The sequence below is a fragment of the Schistocerca cancellata genome, chromosome 4, assembly GCF_023864275.1.
Source record: "Schistocerca cancellata isolate TAMUIC-IGC-003103 chromosome 4, iqSchCanc2.1, whole genome shotgun sequence".
NCBI classification, from domain to species: domain Eukaryota; kingdom Metazoa; phylum Arthropoda; class Insecta; order Orthoptera; family Acrididae; genus Schistocerca; species Schistocerca cancellata.
In genome coordinates, this window is record NC_064629.1 from 342,215,101 (window position 1) to 342,231,922 (window position 16,822).

At 44.2% G+C, this 16,822-nt stretch overlaps 1 protein-coding gene across 3 annotated transcripts in view; it reads right to left on the reverse strand.

Annotated features, from left to right (window-relative positions):
• The window catches only part of LOC126184827 (uncharacterized), a 262,318-nt gene that overhangs the window by 18,276 nt on the left and 227,220 nt on the right, over positions 1-16,822 (reverse strand). For all 3 annotated transcript variants that reach the window (XM_049927411.1, XM_049927413.1, XM_049927412.1), the window contains one exon: positions 10,716-10,885. In XM_049927411.1, the coding sequence (XP_049783368.1) occupies positions 10,716-10,885 (170 nt within the window). The remainder of the gene's footprint in view (positions 1-10,715; positions 10,886-16,822) is intronic.

Here is a 16,822-nt window from a genome sequence, read left to right on the forward strand (position 1 = left end):
ACAGTGCGGAACTGTATCGAACGCCTTCCGGAAGTCAAGAAAAATAGCATCTACCTGGGAGCCTGTATCTAATATTTTCTGGGTCTCATGAACAAATAGAGCGAGTTGGGTCTCACACGATTGCTGTTTCTGGAATCCATGTTGATTCCTACATAGTAGATTGTGAGTTTCCAAAAACGACATGATACTCGAGCAAAAAACATGTTCTAAAATTCTACAACAGATCGACGTCAGAGATATAGGTCTATAGTTTTGCGCATCTGCTCGACGACCCTTCTTGAAGACTGGGACTACCTGTGCTCTTTTCCAATCATTTGGAACCTTCCGTTCCTCTAGAGACTTGCGGTACACGGCTGTTAGAAGGGGGGCAAGTTCTTTCGCGTACTCTGTGTAGAATCGAATTGGTATCCCGTCAGGTTCAGTGGACTTTCCTCTGTTGAGTGATTCCAGTTGCTTTTCTATTCCTTGGACACTTATTTCGATGTCAGCCATTTTTTCGTTTGTGCTAGGATTTAGAGAAGGAACTGCAGTGCGGTCTTCCTCTGTGAAACAGCTTTGGAAAAAGGTTTTTTTTTTTTTTTTTTTTTTTTTTTTGTTGTGGTTTTAGGGCGCAAAACTTCTATGGTCATTAGCGCCCAGCCCGTGACTTAAGACAGTAAAAAACCGAAATTGAAAACCAGCAGCAATGGGAACAAACTCATAAAATTGGAGAAACTAAAAGTAGAAAGAATGCTTAAAAATCCACTACAGACAGGGGGTGATTGTCCCAAAAAAAAAAAAAAACTTCAAATGACTGACGTCATTTCACTGTCACTAATAAACTGCAGAACGCGGTCGGCTGAGCGCGTGTCATCTGCTAAAATCGACGATAGATCAGGCGATAGCTGTAGACGGGAGCGTAACGGATTAAAATAGGGGCATTCAATTAAAAGGTGTCTGACCGTCCACGGCTGAGAGCAGTGGGGACAGAGTGGAGGAGGATCACCGCTTAAAAGATGTCTATGGCTAAAAAGACAGTGCCCTATCCGGAGTCTAGCTAAAATTACCTCCTCCCGACGACGCGTTCGGGAGGAAGAGGTCCAAGCGCAAGGAAGGGCTTTCACTTCCCGCAATTTATTACGGGGAAGTGTTGACCAATGCGCATGCCATAAATGAGCAACTTGGCGACATAAACCGCTCCGTAGATCGGTGAAGGGAAGCGACTGAATAGCTGGCCGAGGAAGAGAGACTACAGCCTTGGCCGCCATATCGGCCGCCTCATTCCCACAGATACCAGCGTGTCCCGGGAGCCAGAGGAACGCCACCGAGACGCCCCCCAGGTGGAGCAAGCGCAGACAGTCCTGAATCTGGTGGACCAGAGGGTGCACAGGGTAAAGAGCTTGGAGACTGAGGAGAGAGCTGAGAGAATCGGAGCAGATAACGTACTGTATCCGCTGATGGCGGCGGATGTAGTGGACAGCCTGGAGAACAGCGTAAAGCTCCGCAGTATAAACCGAACACTGGTCGGGAAGTTGAAAGCGATTTGGGGTGTCGCCAACAATATAGGCACTCCCTACACCTAAGGACGTTTTCGAGCCGTCGGTGTAAATAAATGTGGCGTCCGTCATTTGTGCACATAAAGCAGCAAATGCCCGACGATAAACAAGTGTAGGGGTACCATCCTTGGGAAATTGACAAAGGTCACGGAGCAGGCAGATCCGGGGACGGAGCCAAGGCGGTGCTGTACCCCAAGTTGTCAAGAAGGTTTTCGGAAAGCGGCAGGAAAGAGAATCGAGCAATTGACGGAAGCGGACTCCCGGGGGTAGTAGGGAGGAGGAGCGGCCTGCATATCCTACATCAAAGGAGGCGTCGAAAAAAAGGTCATGGGCTGGATTAGCAGGCATGGAAGACAGATGGCTAGCATAACGACTCAGGAGGACTGCTCGCCGATTGGACAGCGGAGGTTCAGCAGTCTCAGCATAAAGGCTTTCCACAGGGCTAGTGTAAAAAGCTCCAGACACTAAACGTAATCCACGGTGGTGGATAGAGTCGAGACGCCGAAGAATAGACGGCCGAGCAGAGGAGTAGACTATGCTTCCGTAATCCAATTTTGAGCACACTAAGGCGCGATAGAGGTGGAGAAGGACCACTCGGTCCGCTCCCCAGGAGGTACCATTCAGGACACGGAGGGTGTTAAGCGATCGCAGACAGCGAGCCGAAAGATAGGAAACGTGGGAGGACCAGCACAGTTTTCTGTCAAACATAAGACCCAAGAATTTAGCGACGTCTGAAAACGGAAGGTTGACAGGACCTAGATGTAAGGAGGGCGGAAGAAACTCCTTCCGTCGCCAAAAATTGACACAAACGGTCTTACTGGGTGAGAAACGGAAGCCGGTTTCGATGCTCCACGAGTGGAGGCGATCAAGACATCCTTGAAGACGTCGTTCAAGAAGGCTGGTCCGTTGAGAGCTGTAGTAGATCGCAAAATCGTCCACAAAGAGGGAGCCCGAGACATCAGGAAGGAGACAATCCATAATTGGATTTATGGCGATGGCAAACAGTACAACACTCAGCACGGATCCCTGGGGTACCCCGTTTTCTTGGGAGAAAGTACGGGAGAGAGTAGTGTTCACCCGCACCCTAAAAGTGCGCTCTGCCATAAATTCGCGAAGAAAGAGGGGCAGCCGGCCTCGAAAGCCCCAAGAGAACAGTGTGCGAAGGATGCCTGTCCTCCAACAGGTATCGTATGCTCTCTCCAGATCAAAAAATATTGCTACCGTTTGGCGTTTCCGGAGAAAATTGTTCATGATATAAGTGGAGAGAGCAACAAGATGGTCAACTGCAGAACGATGCTTCCGAAATCCGCATTGGGCTGGTGTTAAAAGACTGCGGGATTCCAGCCACCAAGCTAAACGGTAATTCACCATACGCTCCAAAACCTTACAGACACTACTCGTGAGAGAAATGGGGCGATAGCTAGAGGGGAGATGTTTGTCCTTTCCAGGTTTCGGAACGGGAACGACAATAGCTTCCCGCCACCGTTTAGGAAAGGTACTGTCGGTCCAAATTCGATTATAAAGGCGAAGGAGGTAACGCAGACTAGGGGTTGGTAAATGCAGCAACATTTGGACATGGATACCATCCGGTCCTGGGGCGGAGGAGCGAGAAGATGAGAGGGCATGTTGGAGTTCCCGCATGGAGAAAACAGTATTGTAGCTTTCGTGATTTTGGGAGGAGAAAGCAAGAGGTCGCACTTCCGCTGCACGTTTCTTCGGGAGAAACGCTGGCGGGTAATTTGAAGAGCTCGAAATCTCAGCAAAGTGCTGACCCAACGAGTTAGAAATTGCGATGGGGTCCACTAAGGTATCATGCGCGACAGTGAGCCCAGAAACCGGGGAGAAACTAGGCGCGCCTGAGAACCGTCGAAGCCGACTCCAAACTTCCGAGGAGGGAGTGAAGGTGTTAAATGAGCTAATAAAGAATTTCCAGCTTGCCTTCTTGCTATCGCGGATGACGCGACGGCATCGCGCACGGAGCTGCTTATAGCGGATACAGTTGGCCAAAGTAGGATGGTGACGGAAAATGCGAAGAGCACGTCGCCGCTCACGTATTGCGTCACGGCATGCCTCGTTCCACCAAGGAACTGGGGGGCGCCGGGGCAATTCGGAGGTGCGTGGTATTGAACGTTCCGCAGCTGTAAGGATAACGTCGGTAATGTGTGTGACCTCATCGTCGACGCTGGGAAAGCGACGGTCATCGAATGTCGCGAGAGACGAAAAATGTGTCCAATCGGCTTGGGCAAACTTCCAGCGTCGCGGGCGCATATATGGCAGTTGAGGCTGCAGTCTGAGGACACATGGAAAGTGGTCACTCGAGTGTGTATCATCAAGGGCGAACCATTCGAAGCGCCGAGCGAGCGGAACAGTACCGACCGCAAGGTCCAAATGAGATAAGGTTGTCGTGGAGGCAGACAAAAATGTGAGGACCCCAGTGTTTAGGCAAACTAGATCCGCTTGGTGGAAGACGTCTAGCAATACGGAGCCACGTGGACAAGGGTGTGGAGATCCCCAAAGCGGGTGGTGGGCATTGAAGTCCCCAACCAGCAAATAGGGGGGTGGAAGCTGACCAAGAAGATGAAGGAGATCAGCTCGTGCCAATGGTGTGGACGATTGAATGTATACAGTACAAAGAGAGAACGTGTATCCGGAAAGTGAAAGACGGACGGCGACAGCTTGGAAGGAAGTGTTTAAGGGGATTGGGTGATAATGGAGAGTATCATGGAGAAGAATCATGAGTCCGCCATGGGCTGGAGAGCCTTCAACAGAGGGGAGATCATATCGGACAGACTGAAAATGAGGGAGAACAAAGCGGTCATGGGGACGCAGCTTTGTTTCCTGAAGACAGAAGATGACCGGCGAGTAGGAGCGTAAGAGGACCGACAATTCATCCCGATTGGCTCGAATGCCGCGGATATTCCAGTGGATAATGGACATGGGGTGAAAAGAGAATGGAGGAATGTGACCAAAGTTGCTGTCAACTCAAAGACTGCTCGGAGCTAGCAACCGACAGCATGGAATGGCATTCAGCCGAAGGCAGAAGATCCTGATCCATAGGTTGGGCAGGAGCAGTCCCTGCCACCAGCGATCGGCCGGTTGACCGGCCACCAGCAGTGCGCCTCGGCGACACAGAAGATGGCCGAGGGCGATTTCCGCCAGGTGGTGCTGTAGAGGGGGCACGCCTTGGCGGAGAAGGAGAGGAACTGGGTTTCTTTGTAGCCTTCTTGGAAGAATGTTGTTTAGATGAAGGAGGAACCGATGGTTGTGAAGTTGCGGTACGTAAAAACTCTTCACGAGTATGCTCTTTTTTCGAAGACTTGGCGTCCGACTTTTGGGCTCGAGATGAGGCAGAACCCGACGAAGGGTGAGCCATAGAGTGGGCAGGCGAAAGTGGTGAGGTTGAACGAGCGATCTTTGCGCTGGCCGATCTGACGACCGTGGTACTAAAGGTGAGGTCGCAAGTCTGCGTGGCCGCCTCCTTTGTTGGCCGAGGAGAAGCAAGGACAGTGCTGTATTTTCCTGTCTGAGGCATGGTGGGCTTGCGACTGGCGAATAATTTTCGAGCAGCAAAGGTCGACACCTTTTCCTTCACCCTTATTTCCTGGATGAGCTTCTCGTCCTTAAAAACGGGGCAATCTCGAGAGGAAGCAGCGTGGTCACCCATACAGTTGATGCAGCGAGGGGATGGAGGTGGACAAGCACCCTCATGGGCATCCTTGCCACACGTAACACATTTGGCTGGATTGGAACAGGACTGGCTGGTGTGATTGAACCGCTGACATCGATAGCAACGCGTAGGGTTTGGGACGTAAGGGCGAACTGAAATTATCTCATAGCCTGCTTTGATTTTCGATGGGAGTTGAACTGTGTCAAATGTCAAGAAGACAGTGCGGGTTGGAATGATGTTCGTGTCAACCCGTTTCATTACTCTATGAACTGCCGTTACGCCCTGGTCAGACAGATAGTGCTGAATTTCTTCGTCAGACAATCCATCGAGGGAGCGTGTATAAACTACTCCACGCGAGGAATTCAAGGTATGGTGCGGTTCCACCCGGACAGGGAAGGTGTGGAGCAGAGAAGTACGCAGCAATTTTTGTGACTGGAGGGCACTGTGTGTTTCTAACAACAGGGTGCCATTCCGTAATCTGGAGCAAGACTTTACAGGACCTGCTATTGCGTCGACTCCTTTCTGAATAATGAAAGGGTTGACCGTGGAGAAGTCGTGACCTTCATCAGACCGAGAAACAACAAGGAACTGTGGCAACGATGGAAGACTCGTCTGTGGCTGAGACTCAGTATACTTACGTTTGTGAGCAGACTTAGTGGAAGGTGAGGAAACCATTGCGGAAGAATCCCCCATGATTACCGGCGTCTCCGATGGCGCGCTCCTCCCTTGTGGGGGCCCTCTCTGAGGGCACTCCCGCCTTAGGTGATTGTTCACACCTCAGGTCACACCTCCCGACAAACGGACGGAGGGACCAATCGGCATTTTCGGAAGGTATCAGCTCGGGTAATCACCCCTCCCTGGGCCTGGCCGTTACCAGGGGGTACGTACGTGTCCTACCTGTCTACCCGGGGCGGGGAATTACGCGTTACCCCGTCACCGGCTACGCACGAAGGGCGTGGGTCGGCCTTCAGACACGCACAGGGAGGAAGAAAGAGAAAGGGAAAGGAAGGAAGAGAGGTCTCAAACGCCGCAGCGGAGAAAAGAGAAAGAGAAGAGGTAACGAAAAGAGAAGGACAAAGGAAGGAAGAAGACATAAAAGCAAGGAAGGCAAAGAATGCAGTACATTTACGAGCGTCCGTCTCCGGACGTAGGCACAAACCATACTCCCAGATGGGGAGAAAGGGAAGGAAAGAGCCAGAGGTGAGGGGAGGAGGGGCGAAGATAGGGATGGGGAAGGATGCGGAAAGGGAAGGTATGCAGCCCGGAAAGGAAGGAAGGCCACATTAGCTCGGGGTCCCGTGCTCGCTACGCACGTATCCACAAAAGAGTTGTGGACCCCCTGGGGGGGTTGGAAAAAGGTATTTAATATTTCAGCTTTACGCTTGTCATCCTCTGTTTCAATGCCATCATCATCCCGGAATGTCTGGACATGCTGTTTCGAGCCACATACTGATTTAACGTAAGACCAGAACTTCCTAGGATTTTCTGTCAAGTCGGTACCTAGTATTTTACTTTCGAATTCACTAAACGCTTCACGCATAGCCCTCCTTACGCTAACTTTGACATCGTTTAGCTTCTGTTTGTCTGAGAGGTTTTGGCTGGGTTTAAATTTGGAGTGAAGCTCTCTTTGCTTTCGCAGTAATTTCCTAACTTTGTTGTTGTACCACGGTGGGTTTTTCCCGTCCCTCACAGTTTTACTCGGCACGTAGCTGTCTAAAACGCATTTTACGATTGCCTTGAACTTTTTCCATAAACACTCAACATTGTCAGTGTCGGAACAGAAATTTTCGTTTTGATCTGTTAGATAGCCTGAAATCTGCCTTCTATTACTCTTGCTAAACAGATAAACCTTCCTCCCTTTTTTTATATTCCTATTAACTTCCATATTCAGGGATGCTGCAACGGCCTTATGATCACTGATTCCCTGTTCTGTGCTTACAGAGTTGAAAAGTTCGGGTCTGTTTGTTATCAGTAGGTCCAAGATGTTATCTCCACGAGTCAGTTCTCTGTTTAATTGCTCGAGGTAATTTTCAGATAGTGCACTCAGTACACTGTCACTCGATGCTCTGTCCCTACCACCCGTCCTAAACATCTGAGTGTCCCAGTCTATATCTGGTAAATTGAAATCTCCACCTAAGACTATAACATGCTGAGAAAATTTATGTGAAATGTATTCCAAATTTTCTCTCAGTTGTTCTGCCACTAATGCTGCTGAGTCAGGGGGTCAGTAAAAGGAGCCAATTATTAACCTAGCTCGGTTGTTGAGTGTAACCTCCACCCATAATAATTCACAGGAACTACCCACTTCTACTTCACTACAGGATAAACTACTACTAACAGCAACGAACACTCCACCACCGGTTGCATGCAATCTATCCTTTCTAAACACCGTCTGTACGTTTGTAAAAATTTCGGCAGAATTTATCTCTGGCTTCAGCCAGCTTTCTGTACCTATAACGATTTCAGCTTCGGTGCTTTCTATCAGCGCTTGAAGTTCCGGTACTTTACCAACGCAGCTTCGACAGTTTACAATTACAATACCGATTGCTGCTTGGTCCCCACATGTCCTGACTTGGCCCCGCACCCGTTGAGGCTGTTGCCCTTTCTGTACTTGCCCGAGGCCATCTAACCTAAAAAACCGCCCAGCCCACGCCACACAACCCCTGCTACCCGTGTAGCCGCTTGTTGCGTGTAGTGGACTCCTGACCTATCCAGCGGAACCCGAAACCCCACCACCCTATGGCGCAAGTCGAGGAATCTGCAGCCCACACGGTCGCAGAACCGTCTCAGCCTCTGATTCAGACCCTCCACTCGGCTCTGTACCAAAGGTCCGTAGTCAGTCCTGTCGACGATGCTGCAGATGGTGAGCTCTGCTTTCATCCCACTAGCGAGACTGGCAGTCTTCACCAAATCAGATAGCCGCTGGAAGCCAGAGAGGATTTCCTCCAATCCATAGCGACACACATCATTGGTGCCGACATGAGCGACCACCTGCAGATGGGTGCACCCTGTACCCTTCATGGCATCTGGAAGGACCCTTTCCACATCTGGAATGACTCCCCCCGGTATGCACACGGAGTGCACTTTGGTTTTTTTCCCCTCCCTTGCTGCCATATCCCTAAGGGGCCCCATTACGCGCCTGACGTTGGAGCTCCCAACTACCAGTAAGCCCACCCTCTGCGACCGCCCGGATCTTGCAGACTGAGGGGCAACCTCTGGAACAGGACAAGCAGCCATGTCAGGCCGAAGATCAGTATCAGCCTGAGACAGAGCCTGAAACCGGTTCGTCAGACAAACTGGAGAGGCCTTCCGCTCAGCCCTCCGGAATGTCTTTCGCCCCCTGCCACACCTTGAGACGACCTCCCACTCTACCACAGGTGAGGGATCAGCCTCAATGCGGGCAGTAGCCCGGGCAACCACAGTCGTAGTCCGATCGGGGGATGCGTGGGACGAGCTGGCTGTCCCCGACAAACCCCCATCCGGACCCCCACAGTGATGACCATTGGCAACAGCCTCAAGCTGTGTGACCGAAGCCAACACTGCCTGAAGCTGGGAGCGAAGGGATGGCAACTCAGCCTGCATCCGAACACAGCAGTTGCAGTCCCTATCCATGCTAAAAACTGTTGTGCAAAGAACGTCTGAACTAATCTACAGAGAGCGCAAACAAATCGACACAAAATTTAAACGGTTATTAAAATACAAGATTGCCTAGTAAATGCAGTAATGCTGCCACTTGTGCACTGCTGACACACTGCTCGGCGGCGGAAGGAGACTATGCGATTTTACACTATTCAGGTACTAAAACGCGATGCTACAACTCTGAAATACTATAATACGCCCGAAATTTATGACTTAACCAATGCAAGTACCAAAAACACGCAAAGAAATTAAGAATTAAACTATGTAACAAATGAGTGAGCTAGGAGTATACGACTTGCTGCTGCAGCTGCTTATCCAACGGCGGCAGGGAGCACACTGACTGTGACCAACCGACACTGGCCGTTCAAAACAAAAACAGAAGATAGACGACTACGCGAATTTACACTATTCAGGTACTAAAACGCGATGCTACAACTCTCAAATACTATAATACGCCCGAAATTTATGATTTAAACAATGCAAGTACCAAAAACACGCAAAGAAATTAAGAATTAAACTATGTAACAAATGAATGAGCTAGGAGTATACGACTTGCTGCTGCAGCTGCTTATCCAACGGCAGCAGGGAGCACACTGTTCTTCATTTATTTTGTGACAATTATCTAACATTTGTTCTAAAACCTCTGTCTCATTTCTGCACACAGTTTGCACTGCTACAATGAGTAGGTGGGAAAGAGTACACATCTGTCACCACTGTCCAGTGATGTCTTGAACTCAAAATCCTGATCTCAAAAATGATTCATCTGTTGTTCAAATCTCTGTGAAATACACAACAGACCATAGCACTTATTTTTCCACTGATTTCTCAATGTATTTGATAATGTGCAGTGGCAATATGAAATTGAGTGTGGATGGAGTGATGCCAATGTATTATTATCACTTACACATCATACTCTATTCTTAATGCCAGTGACACAAGCTCTGCCCATGAATTTTGAAGTTTTCAGCTTTTGGTTTTGATACAGAAGCTACTGTAAATTCCATACCTCTCAAGGATGGACATGTCAAAAGTTGTTTTTTCTTTGTTTTTATTTTTCTAATAAAGAAGCCATCATCCTATTCTGGAAATGTATGGAAAATTATATATTCGCAGACAATGTGGAACTTAGCTGTTAAATGTCTTCAGAGTTCATTTGCCACACTTATCTGTTGTTTTCTATACTTTTCTGATTATTCTGTATTGTTTAGCTATTAGGCAGCTTGGTTAGTTTTAATACTCCATCAAGATCAAGGACATCACAGATAGAGCACTAGCTCATTTGGATAATACACTGGAGGAAATTATCCATGCCCTTCCTGAATGTATCACTCATGTCATGTAATGTAAGTAAACTATACAAAATCCACATCAGGATAGATGGAAGGGGATTTAAAACTCCACTGCCCACAAATACCATCGCAGTGACATAAACACTATTCATGCTTGCTAACTAAAGTTGTTTAGGCTACTGTATCCCATTTGCTTGCATTGATGCCAAATTGTTAAGACAACAAAGTTTCTCACAGCTTTATGTAGGACTTGTAAAAAAAATGAAATTCTGTAGTAAGTGGTGAGTGGCATTTCTGTCTTCCACACACATATTTACAAGAAAATTTGAAAAGTAATTCCCACCAATTTCTTCACCATAAAACAAAAAGTGATTAAAGTTCTAAAAACTTTGCAGAGAAAACTGCAGATAAAAATTTCCAACTACATTCAGATCCAATTCTTGAAAGAGATAAGAGCAATCATACAGAATAAAAATTATAATTTTCATCATCTTTGATGGATTTTAATGTAATAGCAATCTATCTCTTTAATTTACGTAATACAGTGTATTTTGGGAGTAATAGTAATATAAACACAGATCATACCATTTTCATCGCGTTTCTGCAATATACTTTCAACATACTGGTGTGCCGATGTCACAGTATTCATTGCTAAAAGTGCTCCTGTAGGAAGCATTGCAGCGACACTTAATGGTATGCTCTCAGGAATCTTCACCAAATATTTCAGCTCAGGCACAGTAATGTACTCAGCATATCTGGAAAAAAAAGACATAAATTTCTCTTCAGTCCACACTAGGTCACAACAAATACCAATGTTCAATCATTCAGCTGATAAGCCTGCCCTATGAGAAATATGTGATTTCACCATTGAACATGTTTGTTGAAAAGATTCTATTTGTAAGCATTGACACTCCAGGGTCTTAATATCAATGATGATGCCACTGCTTGTAATGCTCATCAGTACTTTCAAATTATGTTTGCATGTACTTCACCCAGTGAGAAGAAATATTACAAGTCACTACTATGTTCATTAATGGTTGTTAGGAGTAACATGGGAATTATACTCTTTTGCCTAGGGAGGGTCATACTATTGCTCATTTGGTTGTTCTCATTATGAGCTATGGATAGTATGTCTGAAGTGTAACTGTGTAGTGTGAATGACAGTAATGTAAGATTTTAAGAGATGTTTCATATCTGTATTGTCAAGAATGAATATGGATATCATATTAATCGGTATGGGTTGTCAGTTTCTCCTGACAATTCTCACAACCTTATATTAGCTACAGAAAACTACCCTCGTATCTTGATGGTTGGGAATGCCTTTAGCAGAATATGTCACATAAGGATGTTTTGGCTTGTATCAAGGAGTTTTAAAGATATGTGCAACTTTGTAAATTCATAAATTGCATGCTTAGATAATCTGGCACTCTGTGTCATGGTGCATTCAAACTCTAAGTTCATGTTATCTCTGTATCCACATTTCTACTTTCCAAGCAACTATACAAGGTACTGTGGTTGGTGGACTATTAATAGTAGGCTACTGTCAGTTCCCAATCTTTGTCCTCTTCCCACCAACTGTATTAATAACAGATGATGCATTATAATAATTAAATGAGCTCTAGGTGGAAGACAGTGGTATGTTTCCCAACACAGTTTGATGTATCTGTCCTCAGAATTTCAGGCGTGCACATCCTTTCTCTTAACGTATTTGAGTACTTCTGTGATACACTCATGCTGACTGTACACTCTCATAGTAAACTGTACGGCTATTCTGTGAATTTTGTTTGTGTCTTCCAGTAACACTCTTTGGTCAGGGTATCATACAGACAAGCAACACTCGAACTCCATTTCATAATCAGCATTGGCACCTCATCTGCCTTGGAGTCTCGTTGCTCATTTTCCTGCTAGTTTTCATTGCCTATAAAAACTTCTATTACTTGTTGCTGATACTACATCATCAACAACAGGATATATTAAACTGCCTTCTTAAGTCTTCTATATTTCCTAAAGAGTACTGCGAATAACTTCGTCCTGATGAGTGCACTTGTCTAGAATAAATGGAGCACAATCTCAAATTCAGTAACAATGGGAAAGAAAATCAAGCATACTCTCTTCAAATTAACCATCTTAGCTTTAGGCTTAATTGATTCAATGAAATCATAGAAAATCTAAATTCAGATAATCAGATGGTGATTTCAGCACCTACCGCTCCCCCCCCCCCCCCCCCCCCCCCTCCCTCCTTCCACTTTAATGTGAAAGGAAGGGATATAGATTAGTATTTAGTGTTTCATCTATGATGAAGTCATTACAGATAGAGCACAAAACTGGACTGTGGAGGATGCTACAGGAGTATGACCATGTTATTTTCAGAGGAAGTGTTCCAATATTGGCCTTACGTGATTGAAGGAAACCACCTAAAAACAAAATCATGGTGGTTAGATGGTGATTTTAACCCCCATCCTTCTGAATGGGAGTCAAGTACCTCAACCATTTTGCTACCTATCATGTTGCTATTACAAACAGCAATAGTCCAGACTACTATGATCTATGGAATTCCATGCAGTGACTGCACAAACTATTATAGGACTGAAAGTAACCAAATTAGATCTCACTTGCTTAGCAATTATTTTCCATAGCATTATGTAGTTTTTGCAGAAATGCACTGAAAGAGAGGAGGTCTTGTTTAAGAGTGAACCAGGTCACTGTCAGAAAAGCTATTTTTCGTTGGCAGGTGATCTTTCAGTTAAGTCAGTATTCTGGATTTTGGTATAGTGGTGTTCACAATGGGCTTAAGATTAAAATGTTCATTGTGGGGTGGCCATTAAACATCAAAACAACCATCAAATTCAGCAGTACATTTTGTACATACTGGATTTCAGTTGTTATTCCTGACATACTATGCCTAGCTGCTTACATCTACATGGTTAATGTCTATATATCTGCCACTTCAAGTATCTCCACAACCAAATGCTACAGTCACAAAGTGTAACATGCGAAGACATTGGAGACTACTGTTGATGGAGAGTGTGACTGATTGTAAAATTTTGACTGTAGCAATTGACTGATAGGAGATTTAATATGTGGAAGCATCTCTGAAAGAGGGAATCGTGCTCAACACACAATCTACACTCATAACAGTGACAGGATCAGTTTGATATGTACTGAAGTGGACTTCCTCAAATCAACAGAGACCATGATGAAAGACTGACTCTGCACCATATTGTCATCATGGGGCAATGGAAAGGTGGTTCTGCAACTGTGTATGGGATATATGTCACCTATGTGTAGCTGTTAGGCACTTTTACACCTTATCTATCAGTTGTTCATTTAACATCCACTCTCCATTCTTTGCTACTTATAGAAAATCCAATTCACACATTATTGTTGTCTTGCAAATTCCTAATTTCAGTATCATTTGTGATGAATTTAGTAATGATGTGCAATGGTGACTGCACATCTGCTATTTCAAGGATTCCTACAAACAAAACCTACAGTGACAAACTGTAATGTTTAAGTACATTAGAGGCCATACTTTCTGGAAAAAATGACTGAGGACAGAGTTATTGCCAAATAGCAATCATAGTATTTGACAGTGGATGGACAGAGCATGTGTGTTTGTGTTTTAGTGCCCCAAGCAGCGATCAACACACATGGCACATTCTCCTTATTTCAATAATAATTCTTTTTAGGAGCTAACAAAACATACCTCATAAATATAACTCCAATTTATAGTGGTATCTGCCTTTGTGTTTGGCAAATATGAAGTTACTATTCAAGCCTCAACCTCCTACAGCTGCACTTGATCATATAATCACAGTTGAGAAACAATCTCACTTTTCATCTAGTCTGCTATATTAATTTGTCAGCCTAATTCTATTTTTAATAAATGTAAAATTTTTGTACTGACACTAAATAAATATGGCCAGCAGAGTGAAAGGATTTAATAAAAATTAATGTGTAATATTTCTTGAGGGGGGATCTTGAGTGATAGTCACAAGAACTCCTAGACAAAACAACCTAACCTTGGAAAAGAAAGGGAAGCTATAGCTCAGAAAGTTATTCATAATGATGTCAAAGACAAACACAAGCTCAGACAAAAACAGTGCAGGAAATTGGCTGTGGACTTTGAGAATCTTACATGTTGATACATTTACTTTCTAATGGCATTTGCAACTCATTATAAGAATGAATTTAGGATGAATTGTGAAAGTCACAACCACAATACTAGAAGTAAAAATGTTTTCCATGTAGACTGTTTCCCTGTCTGGTGTTCAGAATGAAATTTTATTTTCCAGTTCAAAAGGCTATAACATGTTCCTAATAGGTGAGACATTAATCAGGAAATTCTAAATTCCAAGATAACCAAACCCAAATGAAATAAGTACCATATTAGTCACTCCTGTAATTTATTGGAAAACTTGGACCCTGAGATATAAATTCTCGTGAACACCAATGTTCATGTTAAACAGATTATTAACTTGCCCAGTATATAGATACTGGTTTTCTTAGTAATGAAGTACTCTAGACGTAACTCCCACAAACACCTGTGTGAAGAGATTAGCTCTAGTTATGATTAATGTACTTTGCATGAGTTTCCCACAGTGGCTGCTTCTGCCTAGCTTGTATCACACCCTCGAACGATCTCCTACATTGTAGGATTTACAGGACACACTATGTGAGAGAGAGAGAGAAACTATGGAAGATGTAAATGAGAATTGTGGGACAGGAATATGAACTCCCATTTTGTGTATGAGTACTGGTCTCCTGTCCTTTGCTACTTTATCTTGAAATTTTCCCATATGCATTGACTGTCCATTGTGTATGTGCTGTGTGCAACTCCTACACTTCTTCTTCCAGTTGGTATGTTAGACGATACAACCACCTCTCACGATTTTAGAATTTTTCTGGTGCTTTGTTGTATAATGTTGCAGTTACATATAAATTTAAAAAATATGATTTAGGTGAAGGAAGAGTGTTTCCTTGGTTCATAGATGTTGATTGCATCTCAGCAGCTGCTGTGAAAAAAATCTGTTAGTGGCTGTTCAGATCTTACGTATGAGCAAAATATGATTTATATCCCTTATTGGTACACAGTCAACAACAGATAATTGGTCTATTCTTCAGCTTCTTCTACATGCTTCCAAACAACATGTATCTTCAAACTTTTGCATCATACTTTCATTGCCTCTTTTGCATTCCCAGTAAATAAAGTATTTCACATTGAACAATTGCAGTTGGAGCTCTGATGATAATAACTTCACTAACAGAAGAGAACATTGTCTCACACTAACTTAAATAAAAACATAATGTAAACAGTCAAAAAATTTTCAGTTGTTTTATTTACGGCGTAATTTGGAGACATTGCTCTATCACCAGGTGTCAGTTCTGGTGTTTAGCTCAGGTGTATTGCTCACAGGAAACAAACAGTGTCAAATCATTTGCAGTACTGTACACCTTCACTGTGTCTCAGATGGCTGCATTTGAGCATAACATATTCACTGATTACAAAACTTACCAGAGATGTAACATTGTCGGAATCACAGGAGCAATGAACCTGAACTAAACTCCAGAACTGCTATCTGGTGATGGAGCAAAGCCTCTAAAACTTCTTGCAAATAAGTAAATTAAAAAAAATTTCAATTTAATGGCTGGATACAGTGCAGTTTTATTCATATTTAAAGGAAACATTCTTGAAAGTAGCCTACTTATCATACACATACAGTAAGTAAACATGCATTACCATTACAGAATATATGTCTGCAGTAGGAAACATTAAACACAGTAAGTTCAACTTCCATATTCACTGCAACAGAAATGAAAAGTCCCTGACAGCAAATTCCGACTAATGAGTGTTCACAGACATGCATACATTGTCTGACCAAAAGTATCCAGACACCCTACGTAATGCAAAATTGACCACTAGATGTCACAAGAGGTGAATCCACCATTATAAAATCAGGCAGGGAGTATTATATTGTCAGTACAGAAGCAGTAACAGTCAGGAGAGCTCAACGAATTCCATTGTGCACTAATTACTGGATGCCATCAGAGTAACAAAACTATAAGGGCATTTCAACCCTTCTAAGGCTACCCAAGTCGACTGCTGGTGATGTCACTGTGAAGTTGAAACATAAAGGCACAACCACAGATATATGAAGACCAGACAGACATCATGTCCGGACAAACTGGGACCACTGAGCATGACATCAGGGCAGGCAGTTATCTGCGGCTGTTTGCTAATAATGCTGGGAGTACAAGAAGGTGTCAAAGATAAGTGACTGTAGGTTAATACAAGATGACCTAGACAAAATTTCCATTTGGTGTGATGAATGGCAGCCGGCTCTTCTTGACGAGATATGTAAGTTAATGCAGATTAGTAGGAGAAACAAACTTGTAATCAGTGCTATTTTTCTGGGCGAACACTGGGGGATGCATACCCCTACACTTTTTCATTGACAAAGTAATTTTTTTTATGATGTTGAGAACTTGGAAGAGTGATAAAGATTTATTTCATGGACATAAATTTTTTATTTCATCTTTTTGTGGTGGTAATGGCAATACGAACCAGTGCAGATTTTGGTGGGAAAAGGTTAAAGTATGTGTTCGGTAATATTTCTTTGTGTTGTTTTGTATGTTGGAGGGTTGATTGGGCTCACCTGTTTCGTTTGAGGTGTATTACAGGTCAATTGAAG